The sequence below is a fragment of the Neoarius graeffei genome, chromosome 1, assembly GCF_027579695.1.
Source record: "Neoarius graeffei isolate fNeoGra1 chromosome 1, fNeoGra1.pri, whole genome shotgun sequence".
Lineage (NCBI taxonomy): Eukaryota > Metazoa > Chordata > Actinopteri > Siluriformes > Ariidae > Neoarius > Neoarius graeffei.
The window spans coordinates 48,906,093-48,932,370 of NC_083569.1; the positions used below are offsets into that span (position 1 = coordinate 48,906,093).

Consider the following 26,278-nt stretch of genomic DNA (forward strand, 5'->3'; position numbering starts at 1 on the left):
TTTTTAAATATTTTATTCGAGCGGCGGATACTATTATCGACACCTTAACGATCCGTTGCAAAAGTAGAAAAGACTTTCAAGACGTAAATTGTGCATGAATTCTCAAACTCAAACTTCCACTGGGAAAAAATGAGTTGGTTCCTGATTACTTAGCATATCAGATCACGTGACACCATTCCACAAGTATTGACACCTTTGTCCACAATTATCAACATCCATCCATTATCTGTAGCCGCTTATCCTGTTCTACAGGCGAGCTAGAGCCTATCCCCAACTATGGGTGAGAGGCGGGGTACACCCTGGACAAGTCACCAGATCATCGCAGTGCTGAAACAGAGACAACCATTCACACTCACATTCACACCTACGGTCAATTTGAGCCACCAGTTAACCTAACCTGCATGCCTTTGGACTGTGGGGGAAACCGGAGCACCCGGAGGAAACCCACGCGGACACGGGGAGAACATGCAAACTCCGCACAGAAAGGCCCTCGCCAGCCGCTGGGCTCGAACCCGGACCTTCTTGCTGTGAGGCAACAGTGCTAACCACTACACCACCGTGCCGCCCATTATCAACGTCCAGATGATTATTTATTAAAAAATAATCAGTATGTGGTATTAAGTTAAAAAAGTGTAGTTTTTATTTAAAATTAGTTTTACATAGACTTATATTTAGTACAAAATATCTTTTATATTTAAATATATCGATGTCGGTGCTTGCGTAAATGAGGAAGTAATTCTAATGTTTGTAAAGAAATGAACTGATGTTTAACCTGTCAGAAAACCTTTTTGTCCCATTTTCTACCCACTTTAAGTATTTTCGTAGATCACTTTTTGTTAATCATTTGTTGTTGTTTGTATTAATTTCTAGTTTTGTAGTTTACCAATAAATATCAACAGGCAACTGACACTGTAACCGCATGGAAATCCAGGTCAAAGGTCGCATGTCATTCCTTGAACCAAAATATAAAGTGTCTACTGATGATGTAATATGTGGTAGATATTTACAACAAACTGAAAAAAAAAATCTGAATGGAATAGAATAATCTGAATATTTCAAGCATGTAATGTTTTATATGCGAGGAATTTAATTCTGGTCTAATTCTATTTATTGCAACAGGATTCCTAATAAACATTCAATTCTGTTATGAATCAGAAAAAAAAGATCATAAATCACAGCACTTTTATTTTTTAAAGTACTTCATCTACTTCAACAATGTTACACAAAGATCGATCCATAACAGTTGTAAACGTCACTTAGTTCCACAGGGTGTCGATAATGGTGGACACCGGTGAACGTGATCACTATTATCGACACCTCACGTGATTCTCAAACACACGTTTAGATACAAAATGGCGACTGTCAAACGAAAGAGTAAGAAACAAAGTAGGTTTCGACAAGGAGATCATGAAATATTGGTGAATGTGATAAGTAAAAACATGTCCATGATCTTTCCACCATGCTTACCTTCGATGATAATGTTCGGGTTTTCCTCAACTTCCTGATTGTGCTGAAAATAATTCCATCTCAGGTAACGAGCTGTGTCATCAGACGACAAGATCAAAGGGTGAGGCGGGTCTTCCGGTTGATTAATTAACCAATAATAACTGTTGTAACTGAAACTCACCTTTGTGAAATTGTTCTTTATTGGTAAATCTGAAAAGGTGTTGATAATTATGGACTGTCGATAATTGTAGCCGCCGCTCTAGTATTGTTTTTATAATAACGTCTCACAATTAAGTTTACAGCAAGTACAAAGGGAACACATGATATGAAAAAGAAGGAAGAAAAAAAGTACACTTTTTAACATTATAATGTCTTATTTATCTCTTTGATAAAGGCAGTAAGCAGGGTTTCTTTCCTGTAAATACAAATGTATGGATATGAAATTTTGCCATCAATAATAAGACGAATCATGCACACATACAGTAAGTGTTTTCTATGTATTATTTTTTGGATACCAATAACGTGGAGTGTGGTGTGTTGTTTCGACGTTCAAATGTATTGAAACCAGACTAAATTTATTAATATTTTCAACCTGAAATTTGATGACTTTTCCTAAAGTAACCCAAAATTAAGAAAAATTAAGGAAACAAAATGCACTTTCGAATAGGTACTACACATACTGTATTTGTACAGGTTTTGCTCACTGTCTAGTTCAACCCATATAACAGATTCAAACTGGATAAATAGTAAAACTGTTAAAAGCTCTTATGGAAAAAAGTCCTTATATTGTTTGCATTGGGACTGGCTGAGATCAAATTCAAGTACTGACACTTTGTTGAGTGGATGTGTCGACTCCATTGTGAGTCGACACATGCTCGGATATCAATCACAACATATTTCTAAGTAGATTCCTATATAATGTTGTTAAGCAGTGAAAAAGGGAAAGAGTAAAATTATGACTGGGCATTTATCTATGTTGTTTGGACATGAAAGTGTGGGGACAATTATTACACACTCTGGATAACCTGGGTAACACTGGGCACAGAGTGGTACAATGCACACACATTCACACTTTGGGGCAATTTGGGGGTGTTCATCTGAACAATAAACTGGACTGGACTGATCACACACACACCCTGTACAAGAAAGGCCAGAACAGACTCCACCTGCTGAGGAGGCTCAGGGCCTTTGGAGTTCACAGTCCACTTCTGAACTCTTTTTATGACTCTGTGGTGGCATCAGCCATATTCTATGAAGTTGTCTGTTGGGGAAGCAGTATCACAACAGCAGAGAGGAAAAAAACTGAACAAGCTGATTAGGAAGGCAGGATCTGTCCTGGGCTGTGCACTGGACTCAGTGGACGTAGTGGGGGAGAGGAGGATGTTGGCCAAGTTGTCGTCCTTAATGGCGAACACCTCCCATCCACTGCAGCAGACAGTAGCAGCACTGGGCAGCTCTTTCAGTGACCGGCTCCTCCATCTGCGGTGTGTTAAGGAGAGATACAGCAGCTCCTTCCTCCCTACTGCTGTGAGACTGTACAACCAGTACCTTACCAAGCACAGCACCAGACATTCCTCACAATAACGAACAATACTGTCCAGATCACTTCTACATCCATAGAAACCCCTCTGAACGTATATTGTGTGCACTGACTACCAGCATCAGTACTTTACAGCAAACTGCTAGCTGCACATGGTTAAAATGGCTCTTGTGCAATATACCGGCTTACTTGTGCAATACTATCTGGGTAATACTGGTAATAATACCTGTGCAATATTTACACATGCAATTCCACCTTTGTAATACACTTATGTTAACTATATAGCTGCAAACCATTTAATTTATGCAAATTTGTTAATTTTTTAATCTCTAAATTTGTAGTTTATTTCTATATATATATATATATATATATTTTTTTTTTTTTTTGTATACTTAGTACTTTTGCACTACTCCTTCACTGCCTTATCTTTTTTTCTTTATATTTTTTGCTGCTGTAACAATGTAAATTTCCCTTTGTGGGATAATAAAAGGCTATCTTATCTTAATGTAGCTAACTCACCTACATGCATATTTTATGGAGAGTGGGAAGAAATTCTGAGAACCCAGAAGAAATCCATGTGAAATCTGAAATTACACACAGATAGAATTCCGAGCTGACTTCAAAAACATTTTTAGCATAATGCATCCATTTGTTGGTGAGTTTTGAAGCTGTTCCTGGTAATGCTTGGGCTGGGTCAAAACTGACTCAGCTACATATGATTTTCTGGGAACAGTTTCTTTTAATAATATTGGAGAATGATCTTAAAACATACAACCCTGATTCCAAAAAAGTTGGGACAAAGTGCAAATTGTAAATAAAAACAGAATGCAATGATGTGGAAGTTTCAAAATTCCATATTTTATTCAGAATAGAACATAGATGACATATCAAATGTTTAAATTGAGAAAATGTATCATTTAAAGAGAAAAATTAGGTGATTTTAAATTTCATGACAACACCACATCTCAAAAAAGTTGGGACAAGGCCATGTTTACCACTGTGAGACATCCCCTTTTCTCTTTACAACAGTCTGTAAACGTCTGGGGACTGAGGAGACAAGTTGCTGAAGTTTAGGGATAGGAATGTTAACCCATTCTTGTCTAATGTAGGATTCTAGTTGCTCAACTGTCTTAGGTCTTTTTTGTCGTATCTTCCATTTTATGATGCACCAAATGTTTTCTATGGGTGAAAGATCTGGACTGCAGGCTGGCCAGTTCAGTACCCGGACCCTTCTTCTACGCAGCCATGATGCTATAATTGATGCAGTATGTGGTTTGGCATTGTCATGTTGGAAAATGCAAGGTCTTCCCTGAAAGAGACGTCGTCTGGATGGGAGCATACAGTATGTTGCTCTAGAACCTGGATATACCTTTCAGCATTGATGGTGTCTTTCCAGATGTGTAAGCTGCCCATGCCACACGCACTAATGCAATCCCATACCATCAGAGATGCAGGCTTCTGAACTGAGCGCTGATAACAACTTGGGTGGTCCTTCTCTTTAGTCCGAATGACACGGCGTCCCTGATTTCCATAAAGAACTTCAAATTTTGATTCATCTGACCACAGAACAGTTTTCCACTTTGCCACAGTCCATTTTAAATGAGCCTTGGCCCAGAGAAGACGTCTGCGCTTCTGGATCATGTTTAGATACAGCTTCTTCTTTGAACTATAGAGTTTTAGCTGGCAACGGCGGATGGCACGGTGAATTGTGTTCACAGATAATGTTCTCTGGAAATATTCCTGAGCCCATTTTGTGATTTCCAACACAGAAGCATGCCTGTATGCGATGCAGTGCTGTCTAAGGGCCCAAAGATCACGAGCACCCAGTATGGTTTTCCGGCCTTGACCCTTATGCACAGAGATTCTTCCAGATTCTCTGAATCTTTTGATGATATTATGCACTGTAGATGATGATATGTTCAAACTCTTTGCAATTTTACACTGTCGAACTCCTTTCTGATATTGCTCCACTATTTGTCGGCGCAGAATTAGGGGGATTGGTGATCCTCTTCCCATCTTTACTTCTGAGAGCTGCTGCCACTCCAAGATGCTCTTTTTATACCCAGTCATGTTAATGACCTATTGCCAATTGACCTAATGAGTTGCAATTTGGTCCTCCAGCTGTTCCTTTTTTGTACCTTTAACTTTTCCAGCCTCTTATTGCCCCTGTCCCAACTTTTTTGAGATGTGTTGCTGTCATGAAATTTCAAATGAGCCAATATTTGGCATGAAATTTCAAAATGTCTCACTTTCGACATTTGATATGTTGTCTATTGGCCCTTTTCCACTACCCTTTTTCAGCTCACTTCAGCTCACTTCAGCCCGACACGGCTCGCGTTTCGACTACCAAAAACCAGCACGACTCGGCTCGTTTCAGCCCTGCTTAGCCCCTATGTTCTATTGTGAATACAATATCAGTTTTTGAGATTCGTAAATTATTGCATTCCGTTTTTATTTACAATTTGTACTTTGTCCCAACTTTTTTGGAATCGGGGTTGTACAAGTAAGGTACAAGTTTTATAACATTTTACAATTAATTTAATTATTTTATATTATTTTTGTTGGGAGCACATCTGTGCACAGTATGCAGTCTTAGTAACCTATGGCCGACAGCTCAACATATGAAAGCATATTTCTTTTGTTTGTACAGAGGTATGGTAGAAATGTGATGTAAGGTACAGACATCCCAAGTCTCCCGGGAGTCTCCTGCATATTGATAGCGGCTCCCTGATGCCCACAAATTACATACAATCTCACGGAAACTAGAGCAAGCGAGCAATATTTATCCCGAACCTATCGACCAGTCAGTGAGTGCATAGAGCATGAAGAAGAGCAGCAGCTGCTCCAGCTGTTTTCTGGAACCCAGGAATGCATGGTACAAATCATTGGGGTTTTTAGTTTTTTTTTTTTTTTAAACTGATTAGGTGTTCAACTTTCACAGTTATGATGAAGCAGTGTCTCTTTGTAATTGTCATCTTTGTAAGCTCACTTGCTCGGCAGAAGGCTCAATAATGGCAATAAATTACTTTCCCTTTCAGTGCTGGAGCTGCAGGAGCAGATGGCGCGCAACCGCCAGGAATTTGTGAGGATTCACCTCCAAAACTAATGGCCCTTTTCCACTACCCTTTTTCAGCTCACTTCAGCTCGCTTCAGCCCGACACGGCTCGCGTTTCGACTACCAAAAACCAGCACGACTCAGCTAGCTTCAGCCCTGCTTAGCCCCTAAAACTCGCACCGTTTTGGAGTGGGGCTGAAGCGAGCCAAAGCGAGCCAAGTGAGGCTGGGGGCGTGAGCAGACACTCCCCTGTGCACTGATTGGTGAGGAGGAGTGTCCTCACATGCCCACACACGCCCCGCGAGCGCGCTGAGATCTGTAAACACCGCAAACCCGGAAGGAGAAGAATTACGAATTACGAGAATTTCTGAAGCCTTATGCGCCTCGCCTCATCTATACGCTCTTGCCAGTATCTGTCCGCGTTGTCGGTGACAACAAGCCACAGCACCAAGACCAGCAACACTAACGACTCCATGTCCTCCATGTTTATTGTTTACTATTCGGGTCGAGAGACTACCGCTTAAAAGCTCACTGATGTCACTGTTTGCGCTGCTTAACGACATCACGTGACGTCCACCCACTTTCGCTAACTCCACCCAATGTGTCCACCCACTTTCAGCCAGCACGGTTCAGCGCGGTTGTAGTCGAAATGCAACTCCAACAGCCCCGCTCAGCTCGACTCAGCACGGCACGGCTCAGCCCGACTCAGCCGCGTTGGTAGTGGAAAAGCGGCATAAGTCGCTCATAAAAGAACCAATTAGGACCATGTATACCCTTTCTATTTTGTGTTACAACGTTAAGTAGAGGTGTGTGTGTGTGGGGGGGGGGGGTGTCAACGCGTAATTACCGTTATTTATTTATTTTTACTAAAATCATTGTATCTCTGCAACAAGATTTTTTTTTTCAAAATTGCAAACCGCAAATATTGCGGTGTCCCTTTACAGAGAGCTGATTTTAAGGTGAATTAACTGTTTGAAATTTTAAGGTGAAGTCTCATCTCATTATCTCTAGCCGCTTTATCCTTCTACAGGGTCGCAGGCGAGCTGGAGCCCATCCCAGCTGACTACGGGCGAAAGGCGGGGTACACCCTGGACAAGTCGCCAGGTCATCACAGGGCTGACACATAGACACAGACAACCATTCACACTCACATTCACACCTACGGTCAATTTAGAGTCACCAGTTAACCTAACCTGCATGTCTTTGGACTGTGGGGGAAACCGGAGCACCCGGAGGAAACCCACGCGGACATGGGGAGAACATGCAAACTCCGCACAGAAAAGCCCTCGCCGGCCCCGGGGCTCGAACCCAGGACCTTCTTGCTGTGAGGCGACAGCGCTAACCACTACACCACCGTGCCACCCTTAAGGTGAAGTCCCTAGAATAATCACGGAACTGGAGTGAAGGAAAAAGCCATTGCAAGATTAATTTATAATTTATAAACTTCCCTGTGCAGGGCCGTGTTAACCCTTGCCGAGGCCCTGGGCAGACACACCCCTGAGGCCCTGGGCAGACACCCCCCCCCCCCCCGTTGTCAGCTGTGCTCAGCAAATTCACCCCCTCAGACGTGCCTGTCTAACTAGACACAGAAACTTAAATAATGACAGTGGCACAATTAGAAATACTATTGAACGATAAAACTTTATATCCATCAACACCTATTTAATCGAGAAAAAGCAATGGTGAAATAGGCAATTGCATGGTGAAAAAATCCATCAGACATCACGGTTAACAAGTCTGGTTAACTAAAGTTTAGCCTCAAGAAGCCTTTGAATGAGTGAGTCAATGAACAACATGTCAAGAACATAACCTCGGCCTACAACAGTTTCTTTAGTATTCAGAACAAGAACATTCATTTGGTATATAACCATTCGTTTTCATTTTGGAATCCAGGCGACTTTTAACTTGTGAAAACAAAGAGCGATAACAAAGAAAGAAAAATATCTTGCTTCTCAGAAATAAACCTCAAAATGTTAGGCTATGTGAGACATTTCATCCTTTCACACACGTAATGTCCCAAACAGCAGTGGCACACAGCTTTGCGCATTCAGTTTGACAGCCATGGGTCAACTTACAAGGGCACTTTCCTACTTTTCTGGAAAGCGAAGTCTCATCTCATCTCATTATCTCTAGCCGCTTTATCCTGTTCTACAGGGTCGCAGGCAAGCTGGAGCCTATCCCAGCTGACTACGGGCGAAAGGCGGGGTACACCCTGGACAAGTCGCCAGGTCATCACAGGGCTGACACATAGACATAGACAACCAATCACACTCACATTCACACCTACGGTCAATTTAGAGTCACCAGTTAACCTAACCTGCATGTCTTTGGACTGTGGGGGAAACCAGAACACCCGGAGGAAACCCACGCGGGGAAAGCGAAGTCATTAATTAAATCATTGAACTCAAGCTGGCGTAGCGTGTGAAGACATGGTGGACAGTGATCATATTGATAATGACGGGTGATTTATGCGACGGGACAAGGTGGGCTTCCTTACGGGTGGCGAAATGCATCAAAAATGTCATCAATATGATCAAAACTTCTGAAAATATCGTTTCATATTTTCCGATCTTGCTACCTCCGAGGCCCCCTAGTGGCCGAGGCCCTGGGCAGCTGCCCATGAAGCCCATTAGGATAACGTGTCCTTGTCCCTGTGTATTTCTGAATCTTGTCATTGCCTTTTTGTCCACTGAAACACGTGTTATATTGCATCTAAAAACATGATTTCAATATCAAATGAATGGACACGCCATCCTGTTATCTCTCTCAACTAACTCATCAGGGGTTACTGTGTTTATAGGCTCTGAAAGAGATTCTCTCATAACATGAGCAAAATTTACACTGTTCAATTAATACTGTATCTTCAGGTACTATTAACACATCCATCTTCTGTCAAATATGTGATTTTCCGATGTGAAAATCAGCACTCTCCAGGCACAAAACAAAGCAATTCTACAGAGATGCGAGAGCATTCTACGTCAGAAGCTTTCCAAAAAAAGTGAGAGATCAAATCTTGACGAATCTGTCAGTGGTCAATCCTGAGAACCATGATGATGTGAAACCAGAGCAGATTTCGACTTTAGCAGAGAGATTTCCAAATGTAATGAAGGCAGATGCCAGAGAACAAGAAGTCCTGGATTATGTCTCATCTAATCTGGAAGCACTGGTGCCAAATTATAAGAATTTACCAGTTGATGAGTTCTGGGGGAAGCTGTCCAAAGTCATATCTGTGAGCTCAGGGCAGCTGAGATTCAGGGAGCTCTCTCAGCTGATGAAGCTGCTATTGGTACTGCCAAATACTAACTGTGATGTGGAAAGGGCTTTCAGCATGGTGCGTCACATCAAGACAGAATTTAGGAGTCAGACGTCTCACCCAACACGTGTGAATCCGGTGTCTTGCAAGATTAACAAGTTTATTGACACAGAGTACAACGAAGTGGAGGTGTCTGGAAAATTGCTCAAATCTGCAAAGCAAGCAGCCTTTGAATACAGTGCCTTGAAAAAGTATTCATACCCCTTGAACTTTTTCACATTTTTCCACCTTACAACCACGAACTTAAAAGTCTTTTATTGAGATTTTATGTGATAGACCAACACAGAGTAGCACATAATTGTGAAGTGAAACGAAAATGATAAATGGGCTTCAAAATTTTAAACAAATAAAAATCTGGTGTGCATTAGTATTCAGCCCCCCTGCATCAATACTTGATCCACCTTTTGCTGCAATTACAGCTACAAGTCTTTTGTGGTATGTCTCTACCAGCTTTGCGCATCTAGACACTGAAATTTTTGCCCATTTTTCTTTGCAAAATACACTGGTGCTTGAAAGTTTGTGAACCCTTTAGAATTTTCTATATTTCTGCATAAATATGACCTAAAACATCCGTCCAAGCTTTGCATCCGTCCATTTCAGATGAGCTCAGACCCAGAGAATTTTGCAGCGTTTCTGGATGTTGTTGATATCTGACTTTCTCTTTGCATGGTAGATGCAGCGGTGAACTGTGCTTACTGACAACAGTTTTCCAAAGTGTTTCTGAACCCATGTAATAATATCCTTTATAGAATCATGCCGATTTTTAATGCAGTAACACATGAGGGATTGAAGGGCACAGGTGTTCAATGTTGGTTTTCAGCCTTGCCCTTTACGTGCAAGATTCTTTGAATCTTTTGATGCTATAACGGATGGTTGATGGTGAAATCCTTAAATTCCTTGCAACTGTATGTTGTTCTTCAACTGTTGAACTATTTGCCCATGCAGTTTTTTTTCCACAAAGTGATGAACCTTGACCCATCCATACTTGTAAACAACTGAGCCTTTCCAATTACCAATTATCCTGTTTACCTGTAGAATGTTTCAGACAGTTGTTTTTTGAACACTTCACAATTTTCCCAGTCTTTTGTTATTCATTAGGACGCCTTATCTGTTGAATCTGATTAATGTACAGTATTTGTAGTTGGTTACACCCCAAGTAAGCTTATATGCCATGTAAGACATGTGTATGTGACTGAATGACATAATTTATTGTTATGGTATTTAGATTACTTAATTAATTTTTTAAGTATTTACTGTCAGATTTTAATGTGTTAGGCTGCATCACACCACTCTATGGATTATTTTCCTATAAGAGCACTCCCCATTGTGTTTTATTTACTGCATATAATATTATAATTGGTTTAATTGTTAATAAAGTCCAAACATTTGCACATGGTTTTATTTATTGATATTACTGCACAAACACTGTTTTATCTATTTGGTCTGTTTCCATCCAATTTATGTGTAGAATGCAATTGATAAAATGAAAACGTGTTTTCAAAAATTAAAACATTTCCATTTGAGTCATCATTTCCAGTGTCCAAACTTTTGGGCTAATTTCTATGGAAGCCCGTTTCCAACATAATAATGACTTAACATCTCGTAATTATGAGATAATTTTCTCATTATCTTATCTCATAACATGATGGCAGATCTTATAATTGTGACTTTTTAATCTCATAATAATGAGATATTAAGCCATAATTTTGAGAATTTTATTAAAATGATTATGAAATACAGTAGTAAGTCATAATGATATAATAAGTTATAATTATGATACAAGATCTCATTAGGGTTAGAACGAGAGACTGTGTCTTTCTTATTAAATAGTTGAGAATCAGTAACTACTAGCACGGGGGATGTAGCTCAGTGGTAGAGCGCATGCTTTGCATGTATGAGGCCCCGGGTTCAATCCCCGGCATCTCCATATAGGTCATGCTTTTTTTTTTTTAATAAATACTCTATTTGTTCGCTATTATAATAAAATAGTATATGAATTATACATCATGGAATATAATTTTTTGGTTTTGTTTATTTCATATTTACCTGCTATACCTCAAGTGTCCTTGACTGTTTGGTTATTTGAACCAATTTATATATATATATATATATATATATATATATATATATATATATATATATATATATATATATGAGTGTTTAGTCTGTGTGTAGTTCTTATCTAGTGTTTACACTGTTTATATTGTCTGTGTTTAGTCTATGTCTTGTTCTTATCTAGTGTTTATACTGTTTATATTGTTTGTTTTTCAATTATTCTATTTTTATTTATTGTATTGCCTGTTTGCACCGTGGGTCAGAGAGGACTGATATTTCATCTGTGCTGTATGTCGAGCATGTATAGCATATTTGACAATAAAGTTGACTTGACTTGACTATTAACAGGCAAAATGTATTCATTATTCACTCTCACTGGTGATTTAATTCTTTGCTCCAGGCGGGTCTGGATTTATTTTCACAATGTGTCTCGTTACACTATTGTGGTACATTTCTGTTACAAATGTAGACTTTAAATGCAATGTCTGGATACCCTGAAGTGTACACACAGATTCCCCCTCTGTGCACTTCCTTCTCTTGCTCGATGTATTTCCGGTGCTCTGTACCACGTGTCTGTGCGCCATGACACTTGCCCTTGACCAGATTAACTAGCAAATGTGCAGCGAGACAAATGTCTGTGTCCAAGACTACCGGTGGGAAAAGTGTAGACATTGTGAGAAATTTACCACGGATAACTCTAGCTAATCTTCGGCCAAATCCTGGTGCAAGGAAAAATGTAAGTCATGTTTCTGTGTGAACTAGCAGTATTGTGTTCAGCTAGCAGGGAAACCACTAGGATAAGGTTTATTTAGTTTGCTAGTTTCGAAGAAGATGCAAAATGTTGAATATTAGGAAACATATCTAAACAAATACACCTAGTCACTGAAGTTAGAAAAATGTTTTGGTATTTTAGTAATAGTGCTAGCCTGTTATGCTCCATGTCTGGGTAACTACAGTAGTGCTTGAAAGTTTGTGAACCCTTTAGAATTTTCTATATTTCTGCATAAATATGACCTAAAACATCATCAGATTTTCACACAAGTCCTAACAATAGATAAAGAGAACCCAGTTAAACAAATGAGACAAAAATATTATACTTGGTCATTTATTTATTTATTGACGAAAATGATCCAATATTACACATCTGTGAGTGGCAAAAGTATGTGAACCTCTAGGATTAGCAGTTAATTTGAAGGTGAAATTAGAGTCAGGTGTTTTCAATCAATGGGATGACAATCAGGTGTGAGTGGGCACCCTGTTTTATTTAAAGAACAGGGATCTATCAAAGTCTGATCTTCACAACACATGTTTGTGGAAGTGTATCATGGCACGAACAAAGGAGATTTCTGAGGACCTCAGAAAAGCGTTGTTGATGCTCATCAGGCTGGAAAAGGTTACAGAACCATCTCTAAAGAGTTTGGACTCCACCAATCCACAGTCAGACAGATTGTGTACAAATGGAGGAAATTCAAGACCATTGTTTCCCTCCCCAGGAGTGGTCGACCAACAAAGATCACTCCAAGAGCAAGGCGTGTAATAGTCGGCGAGGTCACAAAGGACCCCAGAGTAACTTCTAAGCAACTGAAGGCCTCTCTCACATTGGCTAATGTTCATGAGTCAGGAGAACACTGAACAACAATGGTGTGCATGGCAGGGTTGCAAGGAGAAAGCCACTGCTCTCCAAAAAGAACATTGCTGCTCATCTGCAGTTTGCTAAAGATTACATGGACAAGCCAGAAGGCTATTGGAAAAATGTTTTGTGGATGGATAAGTTATGTTTGGAGAAAGGAAAACACTGCATTCCAGCATAAGAACCTTATCCCATCTGTGAAACATGGTGGTGGTAGTATCATGGTTTGGGCCTGTTTTGCTGCATCTGGGCCAGGACGGCTTGCCATCATTGATGGAACAATGAATTCTGAATTATACCAGTGAATTCTAAAGGAAAATGTCAGGACGTCTGTCCATGAACTGAATCTCAAGAGAAGGTGGGTCATGCAGCAAGACAACGACCCTAAGCACACAAGTTGTTCTACCAAAGAATGATTAAAGAAGAATAAAGTGAATGTTTTGGAATGGCCAAGTCAAAGTCCTGACCTTAATCCAATCAAAATGTTGTGGAAGGACCTGAAGCAAGCAGTTCATGTGAGGAAACCCACCAACATCCCAGAGTTGAAGCTGTTCTGTACGGAGGAATGGGCTAAAATTCCTCCAGGCTGGTGTGCAGGACTGATCAACAGTTACCGCAAACGTTTAGTTGTGTTTATTGCTGCACAAGGGGGTCACACCAGATACTGAAAGCAAAGGTTCACATACTTTTGCCACTCACAGATATGTAATATTGGATCATTTTCCTCAATAAATAACTGAGCAAGTATAATATTTTTGCCTCATTTGTTTAACTGGGTTCTCTTTGTCTACTTTTAGGACTTGTGTGAAAATCTGATGATGTTTTAGGTCATATTTATGCAGAAATATAGAAAATTCTAAAGGGTTCACAAACTTTCAAGCACCACTGTAGATTTAGATTGAGACTCATCATATAGTTATCAGTCAGTCATCTGGAAAATAATCATAATGGTGTAATATTTGTGAGGAACTGGAAAAGTGTTTGCCTTCGAATTTTTATTGCGCTTTTTTCTTTTTTTTTATAAACTGTACTGACTTCAGGTGTATCTTTATAAAAAATGGAATCAGGAAAACCTAGGTTCAGTGTAGATTCAAATACCCAGGAGAGTCAGTCTACTGAAATGTATTTATCTTACCTTTACCAGGAGAATCCCAATGATATCTTGGTTGTAAAAGAGACAGTATGTGACCAGAAACCCTTTCAATTCTGACCAGTTTTGATTTTTCATCAGTTTAATTCTTTTTTTTTTATATCATGTTTGAAATGGAGCCCAGCCGATTTTTAAAGGGAGATACACACAACCTTTTATTTTTAAATAAATTTCTGAGTGGATAGTATCTCCATCCTTGACTCTTGTATGCTACATAAATGGGAATAATATATATATATTTATTTATTTATTTATTTGAGCGTTAAAGTCGACCGCATAGTTGGCATTCAAGCTGCCCCGCTGAGCCAGCCAGCTCTGAGTGCATGATGTCACAGCGGGAACCGGTTTTAAGACTGAGGCCTTTGACAGCTATAGACCAAAGTCATTATAAATAAAAATTTATGGTGAAAGTCAAGTTTATTTGTATAGCGCTTTTAACAATAAACATTGTCGCAAAGCAGCTTTACAGAATTTGAACAACTTAAAACATGAGCTAATTTTGTCGCTAATCTATCCCCAATGAGCAAGCCTGTGGCGACGGTGGCAAGGAAAAACTCCCTCAGACGACATGAGGAAGAAACCTCGACAGGAACCAGACTCAAAAGGGAACCCATCCTCATTTGGGCAACAACAGACAGCCTGACTATAATATTAACAGTTTTAACATGAGGACAGTTTCGTTGATGTTATAAACTCTTCATTGATGGAAACTTGAGTGCAAAACTGTTCATGATAACTGCAGTCCTAAAGTTAGCAAGACAACTGTAGTCCTCAGCCATAAAAGCATTACTGTGAGAGTCCAGAGCGTCCTCCAGGTGTAACCCTCAACTGTCCTCATGGGGCCGTCCTTCACAGGAGCGGTGCGATAAAACTCCGACCAGACACAGGGCACCAGGATGGATCAAGCAGGTCCGAGGGGCAGAAGAGGCCAGCATCTCAATCCCAGGATCAACATGTAACTCAGAGGGACAGATTGGGGGGGGAGAGAGAAAGAAAACACGTTGTTAGGTATGCCCTAAAAATGACAAGTATTAAATCTGTGTGGTAGGCTCACAGAGACGAGAGTCTTTACATCAGGCATAACACATTTCTAGTAAGTAAGAAATGTAAGAAAGTACAAGAAAGTAAGAAATCCCGTTACCAACTCGCTCAACTAAGACTGATTTGACTTCATTGATTGTGGGTTGACTCTCATTAAAACAGGATAGGTGTGTTAACTTGTGCAGCATACATGTACATGCATGCATTTTCACTGATAAAACGTAAAAGGCTGATTAAATAATCAGATGAACTGAGACAATCACATTCTGAAGCAAATTAAATGTTATACCGCTAACTTAAACACACAATACAAGTTACATGGATTAATCTAAATGCAGGTAAACAACGGGTTTTTTTTTTTTTTTTTAAATCATCCAAATGAGAGTCATAGCTTACCCGTCTGTGTTCTCACTTCTTGAAGGCCGATCTTGTGGCTGATTGTTTTGAAACAATCTGACTTTCAGTTGTTCGTTCAGTTCTCCATTCATTCGCTTCTTCCACGTAAGGGCGAGATGGCAGCGATATCCAGTTTAGAAATAAGACGGCTGCTCCAGTCATTCACTTTTCTTCATACTGTGTGTTCCATCATTACTGCTCAGCTCAGGCAATTACTAAAACCCAGGACGGAACGGGAGGTCACCGGTTTTAGCAACAACCACGGGGAGGTCACTGCCTGAGTGATACGTCACATCCTGTTCTGTCCCGGGTTTTACCACCAACCCTCGGCTCACGCTTCAGGAGGACTGGTGCAACTGAACTCACTTTAAAAAATCAATACTTGTTTTATTTTTCTTTAATTGTTGGTACTGCACCCTCTTTCAGTACGGGCTTATAGCCAACGCTCCTCAACAGATCAGAGGTTTCGTACGAGTCTTCAGTAAAATGTGCAGAGCAGAGGAGAGACCACTTCGTAGCTGCCCAATGTGCCCGTGAACAACTCACAAAACACGTCTAAATCTTTGCAGTTTGAACATTCTTGGGCCATGAATGCAACGTAAATCCACCTTCTGTCGTGTTGCTGCACCCGCCAGCAACACATCTACGTGGCATGGCGAGAAATTGGCTCAAAATGGAGGATCAGAGTTGCAGTCAGCTGTGTGTTTTAGTATAGCGGAAATGGCGATGAGACTGATGGACTTCCTGCTGTGACGTTACGGACGTCAAGGTCATTCATTCAGACCGCTACCTATATGAATCACTTTTAATTGTAAAAATTACTATATTGGATTTATTGTTAATGCTTAAAACTATTCCTGTGCCATTCTTGAGGTCTCAAGGCATTTATAAACGAAAGTGAGGCCATGGCTCTGTGTATATGCTTTAAGACAGACATTGATTTTGAATATCAGCCAAAATTTTTTTCCTTTTCAGAAATACAAGACGTAAACAAAGATATGGAAACCCTATATTTTATTGAAAAATAGTACAAAGACGTGTTGAAACTGAAATGTTGGCTTTTTTTTTTTTTGAAAAATACAAGTATGTGCTCATTTTGAATTTGATGTCAGCAACAACTTTCAAAAAAGTTGGGACGGGGCATGTTTACCACTGTGTTGCATCACCTCTACTTTTAACAACAACCTGTAAACATTTGGGAACTGAGGAGACCAGTTGCTGTAGTTTTTAAAGAGAAATGTTGTCCCATTCTTGCCTGATATACAATTTCAGTTGCTCAACAGTTCAGGGTCTCCTTTGTCATATTTTGCAATTCATAATGCGCCATATGTTTTAAATAGGAGATAGGTCTGGAACGCAGGCAGGCCAGTTTAGCACCTTCCCTGAAAAAGATTTTGTCTGGATGGCAGCATATTGCTCTGAAACGTACGTGTGTGTGTGTGTGTATATCATTTAGCATGAATGATGCCTTTCCAGATGTACAAGCTACCCATGTCATGTGTACTCATGCACCCTCATACCATCACAGATGCTGGATTTTGAACTGTGCACGGATAAAAAGCCAGATGGTACCTCTCCTCTTTAGCCTGGAGGACGTGGTGTCCATGCTTCTTTCAAAAGAATTTCTATGTTTGATTTGTCTGACCTCAGGACAAAGTTTCCACTTCGCCTCAGTCCATCGTAAAAGAGCTCGGGCCCAGAGAAGGTGGCAGTGTTTCAGGATATTGTTTGTAGATGCTTTTAACTTGCATTTGTGGATGCAGTAATGAACTGTTTTCACAGACGATGGTTTTCTGAAGTGTTCCTGAGCCCCTACAGTGATTTTCAGGACAGACACATGTCTGCTTCTAATGCAGTGTCTCCTGAGGGCCTGAAGATCACAGGCATCCAGTGTCAGTTTTCAGCCTTGTCTCATGCATACAGAGATTTCTCCATATTCTCTAGATTGTTTAATGATATCATGTGCCATAGATGATGTAATCCCCAAATTCTTTGCAATTTTACATTGAGGAACGTTATTCTTAAATTGTTGCACTGTTTGCCCACACAGTCTTTCACAGAGCAGTGAACCCCTCCCCATCTTTACTTCTGAGAGACTCCACCTCTCTGGGATGCTCTTTTTATACCCAGCCATGTTACTGGCCTCTTGCCAATTAACCTCCATAAGTTTTTTTTTTTTTTAAAGTAATTACACAACTTTTTCAGTCTTCTGTTGGCCCCGTCCCAACTTTTTTGAAATGTGTTGCTGACATCAAATTCGAAATGAGCATATATTTTTCAAAAAACAATAAAATTTCTCAGTTTCAACATTTGATATGTTGTCTTTTCTACTATTTTCAATAAAAGTGTTTCCATGATCTGCAAAACTTCACATTTTGTTTTTATTTGTTTTCCACAGTGCAGGGCTCGACATTAATGGTTGTCCGCTTGTCCGGGACAAGTTATACTTAAGGTCAGACAAATTCATCGTCTCAGTTACTTGTCTGATCGGGCAAGTGCCAAAATACACTGATATTCAGGTTACATATCAAATTTATCAGTTTATTCACGTGATTTCCGAAGCATCTCACTCGACATATTGTTTTGATGAATCGCCGGATGTTTCTATTCGGAAAGAGCGATGTGCGCATGCGCAATATTCCACTTGCGAAACCGGCCAATACCGCTTCGTGTATTTGAGCTGAAAAGTAAACGGTCGTTTATGATTGGTTTTAATCGAGTCATACACGTGGATTTGTTGACATTTCTGTTGGCGGGATCATTATTCAACTGTATATTTACGTTGAGTATGTGGTAATTTCCAAGTCTTTGACTTGTTGTTGATGGTGTTCATTATATAGCCGAGCGTGTGCTGGCGGGGAATGTGCGCCTGCATGCGTGTGGATTGACAGGGAGTGAGGTAGGAGTGGGGAAAGTTATCTATAAAATACCAAGCTGTCAAATGGCTGCTAATTAGGTTACTGGCTGTATTAATTAACTAATTAGTAATGGGAGTTTAGGGATTTGAAACATAGGGCTCTATAATTTAGATATAATTATGGATTATTTGAAATTATTAATTATCTTTTTTTTTTGACCATTAAATATCATACAGGAGCCGCACTGAATAATTAGACAACAACAATTAATCAGTGGAGGAGATATATATATTCAAAATTAATAATTTAAAAATGAATATATATAATTTTCTGGTTTTCAATTTCTCATAATTAATGATTTATGGAGTCCAATTTTTTCTGCAGTGAATAGATTTTTGTGTTAAATTCTGGCGAAATGATTTCTTTATTGTGAGTCAATAGAGGTGTGGAGGTTTTCATAAGATATATTATCATGTCATTTGATAACTAGATTTCAGTGTATAATAGTCAATTTTGTTATCAGTTGTTTTTATTTGTAGCATTGTTATTTGTTTCTCTTGTCCAAACTAGTGATATCTCAAGTCATAAATTTTATGATAATGTTACTTTTTGTGATATTTGTTACTGAACTGCAGAGTACTGATCTGTGTATATATAATGGTTAGTGTTTCTGGATCTCATAGTATAGTTATTTGTTCTTAAAATTTTATGTTCATAATTTCTACTCTATTGGAATATATTGCTTCTGAACTAAAGCATAATTGGTGAATTATGGTATCAATCAGTCTGTTTTACTATATTTTTGAGCTTTTGCCTCAGTATATCAAGTTTTGATTACTTTTGATTCATAGATATTCTGCATATGTTGTGAATTCGGAAACATACAATTAAGATTGTTGGGTTACAAATAGTTTTTTTTTTTTTTTTTCCTCAAATTTTTCTTCGGACAAGTCAACTTCACATTCGGACAAGTAAATTTCCTTTCAACTTGCCCGACAGGACAAGTGGTTTCAAAAGTTAATGTAGAGCCCTGCACAGTGTCCCAACATTTTTGGAATTTGGGGTTGTATAATGTCAGTAATGGTTGGCAAGCAGACTGCAGATAAATTGATACTTTGTGGCCTTAATAACAAACTCAGGGCGGTCAGATTAAATGGGGGAAAGTCCAGGCTCTGGAATACACTTGCATCTGAAACATCGGCGTGATATCCAGGATTCGTTTTTCCTACAACAGCCAAGCGTCCTGTACGTTAATGTATGGGTGTTCAGCTGACTGCTGAAATTGAAAGCATGTTCTACATCAACTTCTAGAATCAAGTCTAGAAATATAGAGTTATCCTTTTGAAATGGACAAATTGATCCCAAAGATCTGAAATAGCGATCTGGTGCACTTGGTCTTTGTTAGGGTATTTATATCCATACTGACAACCAGTATGGTTAATGATCCACAGCTTAATATAGAGCAAAATGAAAGATATTGCAGGGCTCTACATTAACTTTTGAAACCACTTGTCCTGTCGGGCAAGTTGAAAGGAAATGTACTTGTCCGAATGTGAAGTTGACTTGTCCGAAGAAAAATTTGAGAAAAAAACCCACAAAAACTATTTGTAATAAACTAATTTCACCAGAATTACTTTAACACAATCTATTCACTGCAGAAAAAAATTGGACTCCAATCATTAATTTATTTATGAGAAATTGAAAACCAGAAAATTAAAATTATACAGTATATTTTCATTTTTAAATTATTAACTTTGAATATATATCCTCCACTGATTAACTGTTGTTGTCTAATTATTCATTGTGGCTCCTGTCTGGTATTTAATGGTTGTGATGAAAGTTGCGGTGTTTTTTAGGTTTTTGTTGCGATTACATTGCGGGAGGAAGTGAAAGTTGCGAGAAATTGTTGCAAATTTCTCTTTTTGTGATTAAAATTGAGTGATATGTTAAATATTAAGTGATTACTGAAAAACTATTGAATAAAAAAAACAAAGACACTGAGAAATGGTCCTATAAACAACTTTACCAATATAAAAGATTACCAGGACTACAAAAATGCAGAAAAATAGGCTTTACTTATCCAAATGCTCCTGTTGGTTCAAAAGTTAAAGTGCATAGAACCTCGCAGCACAACATGAAGTTACCTTAAAATATAATATAAATGCCTCAGCTTTCATGTAAGAAAATAAAAAACTATTAATACTAGTACTGTGTGCAGGCAGTCTCTCCTGAAGACTAAATTAAACAATAATTATAAACTAATAAATGGCTCAGGCTTCATAGAAGAAAAAAAACAATTTGAACAGAATCTCACAGTATGATGCTGAAGCTGCCTAAACAATGGAAAATAAAATACCATTTTGGCAAAAATGTTGGCATCCATTAATTTCTTGTATTAAGTAAAAAATAATGTAAAGTGCACACAGTCCTTCACTGTAAACATAACACACTTTCAGGAACAGAATTTAAGCCTATATAAACACTGACTCGCACATGCAGTGTTGCCAGATACTGCTGATGTTTTCCAGCCCAAAATATGTTCAAAAACCGCCCAATCTGGCAACACTGCGCACATGCTGCTTCTCTTGAACGTATACACGGAAGTAAGGCGTAAGGTAGTTTGTCGATGTCACCTCAAGACGACGCCAACGATTGGTCAAATTTGCGGGAAAGTTGCAGTGATTGGATATAATTGCAACACCGCCCTGAATTCGCGGGGATTGGTTGAATTTGCGTTGATGTTGCAAATCGCAACATCGCGAAATCCTGGAGGGTCTGGTAAACGACTGTTTACTTTTCAGCTCAAATACACGAAGCGGTATTGGCCGGTTTCGCAAGCGGAATATTGCGCATGCGCACATCGCTCTTTCCGAAGAGAAACATCCGGTGATTCATCAAGACAATATGTTGAGTGAGATGCTTCGGAAATCATGTGAATAAACTGATAAATTTGATATGTAACCCGAATATTGGCGTATTTTGGCACTTGTCCGATTGGACAAGTAACTGAGACGATGAACTTGTCCGACATAAAGGATCACTTGTCCAGGACAAGCGGACAACCATTAATGTCAAGCCCTGTATTGGAATTAAAGCATGTAGATTTTAAGTTGAAGATATGCACTTTGTACAGCTAAAAAATAATGCCTATGTACAGGAGAAGCGTCGGGGCCGGGGGATGCATGGTGGGAATAAGAGCGGACGGGGCCACAAAGGTGAACGTCAGCGTGGGAACCGTCCGCGCCTAGGCTTTGAGGGAGGCCAGACCCCATTCTACTTGCTCATTCCTAAATATGGTTACAATGAGGGGCACAGGTGGGAAAACTATACTGCTCACTTGCTGGATTTCTCATATAATGTTAAATAATTTGTAAGATTTTCTCTTGCCAGGATAATTTTCCACAACCTCCTCATTGATTTAAACATAAGTGTGTGTGTTTGTCCTCAGCCGTCGCCAACAGTACCCACCACTCACTCTGCGGAGGCTACAGTATTTAATAGACCTTGGCCGTGTGGATCCGTCTCGGCCCATAGACCTCACACAGCTGGTCAACGGCAGAGGAGTCACCATTCAGCCGCTCAAACGTGACTATGGGGTCAATCTTGTCGAAGAGGTTTGGGCATTTATGATTATTATGATGTGCTCATTAATGTCTAAAGTAAAGAGTTGGGTGGGGGACATGCACACACCGCTGAAAACTGCATGACATGGAGATGAATTCATGTCACACTCAAAAATAAATAATTTCCCGGTGTTCTTTCAGGTGGTTGTTTTGGGGTCCCCCCCCAATAATGATTGTTCATTTCATTGTGATATAAATTCCTCATCAGGTCGGAATGAATCAGGTTGTCCAGAGGGGGGCAGCAGTCAGTCATTTTTAAGAGTCTTGTATTAAGAGCACTTTCTCAGCAACTTAACTGTCCTTGTGTATATTCAAGGGAGCAGACATATTCTGTGCAAAGGTGAATCTGGAGGTTCAGCGTGCTTCCGAAGCTGCCATTGCTGCAGTGGAACGCAATGGAGGCGTAATCTCCACCAGCTACTACGACCCTCGCAGCCTTGGTGAGTCACACAGTATACATATGCATGTAAAAATACATATAGCATAAAGTCAACTGACATTTATAATAAACTTTAGCAATTAAGTAGTTGTTAGACTATTTATGGTACTATATTGTAGGGGTTGGTGAGATGACTTGGTTGTACAATATACATCAATTACCGTACCATGATAAACATTTTATCAGTTGCTATGAGAACACGCAGACATGGCACCTAAAGCTGTTTCATGAACCAGAATTTACACTATGATATAGTCCAGCCTGCTCTCTCCCTGACTGACATGTGACTAAATGAATACTAATCAAGAATAAACAGTTTCTTAGATTACATTTCCTATTGTGTTCGCAGAATGGGGAGTTTGTCGACATACTTGAAGACATTACTCATGACTGTACCATTGAGATGTTACCCATGAAGATTAATATTATTAGTCTCATCTCATCTCATTATCTCTAGCCGCTTTATCCTTCTACAGGGTCGCAGGCAAGCTGGAGCCTATCCCAGCTGACTATGGGCGAAAGGCGGGGTACACCCTGGACAAGTCGCCAGGTCATCACAGGGCTGACACATAGACACAGACAACCATTCGCACTCACATTCACACCTACGGTCAATTTAGAGTCACCAGTTAACCTAACCTGCATGTCTTTGGACTGTGGGGGAAACCGGAGCACCCGGAGGAAACCCACGCGGACACGGGGAGAACATGCAAACTCCACACAGAAAGGCCCTCGCCGGCCCCGGGGCTCGAACCCAGGACCTTCTTGCTGTGAGGCGACAGCGCTAACCACTACACCACCGTGCCGCCCAATATTATTAGTATTTAGTTATATTATTTAATAATTATTCACCGAAGGCAAAGTGAATAATAACCAAGAAGTCGTCGAGGTTATTATTCACCAATATTCACTGAGCCTGAGGCAGATAATTGTTTTAGTAGAAATACACAGGTGGTGATGATTTAAAAAAAAAAAAAATCGTATTTAAAACTTCAAAAGCAGCATGCAAATGTAATAACAGCGTGGTGCAGACTTGTCACTACTCTACGCCAACTCACATAAAATACTTTAATCACAATTCCACTTTTGAATAGTTTTAGACCGAACTTCATGGCATCTTTAGTGCTTTTAGGAACAGCATTTTCTTTCAGAATTTCTAACTCTTCCTCACGGTGACGAAGCGATTGGCCGCCATTTTGCTGAGTCACTCGAGGCGATTATTGAGAAATTGGTCGAGAAATTCGGACTATCGGTGCATGACTTCCTATAATCCCCTCCGTATTTATACTAATAACATTTATTATATCGAATGATATATTGTACTTGATTGTTATTTTGTTTTTTTTCATGTTATTGCACAGCATCTTTGGAAATCAGTGTAAGCTGAAAGATTTCTGTGGATAATCAAGTTTATTATTCTTAGAAAGGCAAGACTGGCACACTAAGAAAGCATAAAGATTTTGTCTAACCACCAAGAAAGCACTCAACGTGTATAGTGAACACCTCATAACACAGAGAGGATACATGAACTGCAACACAGCCAGAAACAGGGAAGTAATCAAATGCGTTTTAAAAGGCCACCTCTTTACGAGGAAACAAGTAATCAATGATGTCGTGACTTTTAACCTGGCCAAGGATATACCACCCATCAGAACAGTTCAAAACGAGCGCTTTCAGTGATTTAACATAGTCGAGCCTCTGTAAGACTTACAGGCTTGCAAATGTTTTTCTTACACTGCCATTCCTTAGCTGTACACAGAATGCTGAGAGAAGTGCAATAAAAAACAAAATTAAGCATGAGTAGCTTATTTTAAAAATGTTAAATAAAAATGTAAAGCCAACCCTGTTGAATGTATTCATTATTTAAACATATTTAAATACTCCCTTCCCATTCAGTCTCCTTTCTGTTTATTGCCCTTTTAAATACTGAATACATTAGTTGAGGTGATGCTTATTATTATTATTATTATTATTATTAGTAGTAGTAGTAGTAGTAGTATTAAGGATTTATGCAATCCATGCTATATTTTTGTTTAAAATGATCATTTTAGAATAACTGATATTTTGTCAAGAAGTGCACTTCATTTACATTAGTCTGAAAATGTACTTTGATCGAAGAGGTTAGTGTTTTTCTTTCAGGCTATATTTCTTTCTAGAGCTATAGTTACATCAACAGGAAAATTTATTTTGGCCACTCTTTGAATAGTAACCTGGAAAACTGTGTTAAAAAACCAACATGAACATAATTGTGATAAAATCGTAGATGGCGGTCCAGCCTGAAAGGGGGGAAAAAAAAAATCATGATATTTTTAGCCAGATTGCCCACCCCTGCAATATTGTATAACTTAAGCCTAGGTCACAACCGGACGTACGATTTTTTTTGGCCGTGCGATTTTTGGCGTTTCTCAGATCGTTGCGTTTTTTTTGTTCATGGAGAAAGACGCACGTTGGCTGTAAGTTTGTCTTGCAACCTGAAAAAAACGTAAGCGCCCGTAGAGTTTGTTTGACATGACAAAGAACCTCTGCGGCCAGTCTACGGCTCGAAAATCAGCACGTCACACGCGCGCCCTCCGTGCGTTTCTTGCGTTTTTTGCACATAGACCGGCCGTAGGAGCACGTACGGCCGGTTGTAACCGAGGCTTTATTCTAACTTGCCCCTTTGTGTGTGTTTTTGCTGCAGATATCCTTGTGAAACCAGTACCATTCTTCATGACTGGCCAGCCCATTCCTAAGCGGATGCTCCCTGGTGAAGATCTCCTTCCATACTACATAGATCCTAATAACCGCGGTTATCTTGCCGATCCAGAGCAGATCCAGGCCGCCCGGCTTTCACTGGCAAAGAAATACGGCTACGCGTTACCAGACATGTCAACTGAATCAGTGTGCAAAATGTTAGCAGAGAGGAAGGACCCACGACAGATCTTTTTTGGATTGGCCCCAGGTTGGGTCGTAAATTTGGCAGAGAAAAAGATCCTTAAACCCACTGACAAGGATGTCTTGAAGTACTACAGTTCATGATATTTGATGTGGCATACTGACACTCAAAAGCCAGTTTTCTGAGTGATATTTGTGTAAATATGTATCATTGTTTTTGTTAATCAGTAATAAATTGTCTCCAAGCTTGAAGCTCGACTTGTAGTGGTAATGTTTTGCTTGCTTCCGTTACATGGCTGTTGAATAGTTCAGTTTCCCACTTTTTGTGAGGTCATCATTATGAAGACTTTGAGTACAAGTATATTACTTCTTATTTCCCAACAAAGGCACTATCTGTTCTAATCAGTGCATATTAAAAGCACTTTGAATTTTAAGAAATAAATAACTATGCACCATTGCCAACCAAAACTGTCTTTCTGTTTGCATTGAGTTAAAGCTAGACAGCCTTTCAATTTCATAAAATCGCTGAAATTTAGTTCCCTCTGAAATTTGGTCATTGTGATGTGTTTATTTCTGCAATATCTCAAAAAAAAAAAAAAAAAACAGGCCATTCTGTGGCTGGGAAATTATTTAATTTGAGGGGGTTCCTGAGCAAATAACGTGCATGAAATTGCTCACTTCGTGCAGTCAAACAGACAGAGGAAGTCCATGTGCACATGCGCAGGTTTACCTGCTTCTTTTTCTTCATCTTTTGGGTTTTACAGCAGCTGGCATCCAGTGTTACATTATTGCCATCTACAGGTTTACCTTGACTGTGCACTGACAGTTCCATCATTCTGTCGCTAAACAAACAGCTGA

The 26,278-nt window shown here is 39.5% G+C and overlaps 1 protein-coding gene and 1 non-coding gene across 2 annotated transcripts; both read left to right on the plus strand.

Annotated features, from left to right (window-relative positions):
- Positions 1-11,209: 11,209 nt before the first annotated feature.
- trnaa-ugc (transfer RNA alanine (anticodon UGC)) lies at positions 11,210-11,281 on the plus strand. Its single transcript has one exon. It is a non-coding gene; the product is annotated as a tRNA-Ala (tRNA).
- A 692-nt stretch (positions 11,282-11,973) lies between these two features.
- mrpl15 (mitochondrial ribosomal protein L15) lies at positions 11,974-25,678 on the plus strand. The gene is made up of 5 exons (XM_060923333.1): positions 11,974-12,145; positions 21,642-21,799; positions 21,933-22,098; positions 22,424-22,547; positions 25,227-25,678. Exons 1-5 carry the CDS (start codon positions 12,041-12,043, stop codon positions 25,562-25,564), a joined length of 891 nt encoding a protein of 296 aa, XP_060779316.1. The 5' UTR covers positions 11,974-12,040; the 3' UTR covers positions 25,565-25,678.
- The last annotated feature ends 600 nt before the right edge of the window (positions 25,679-26,278 follow it).

Excerpts from the sequence above, each read along its gene's own strand:
- mrpl15 (XM_060923333.1), top strand. The coding sequence starts at position 12,041 with ATGTCTGTGTCCAAGACTACCGGTGGGAAAAGTGTAGACATTGTGAGA. Across the intron at positions 12,146-21,641 it reads ATCCTGGTGCAAGGAAAAAT|GAGAAGCGTCGGGGCCGGGG; the intron begins GTAAGTCATGTT and ends GCCTATGTACAG. Across the intron at positions 22,548-25,226 it reads CTACGACCCTCGCAGCCTTG|ATATCCTTGTGAAACCAGTA; the intron begins GTGAGTCACACA and ends TTTTTGCTGCAG.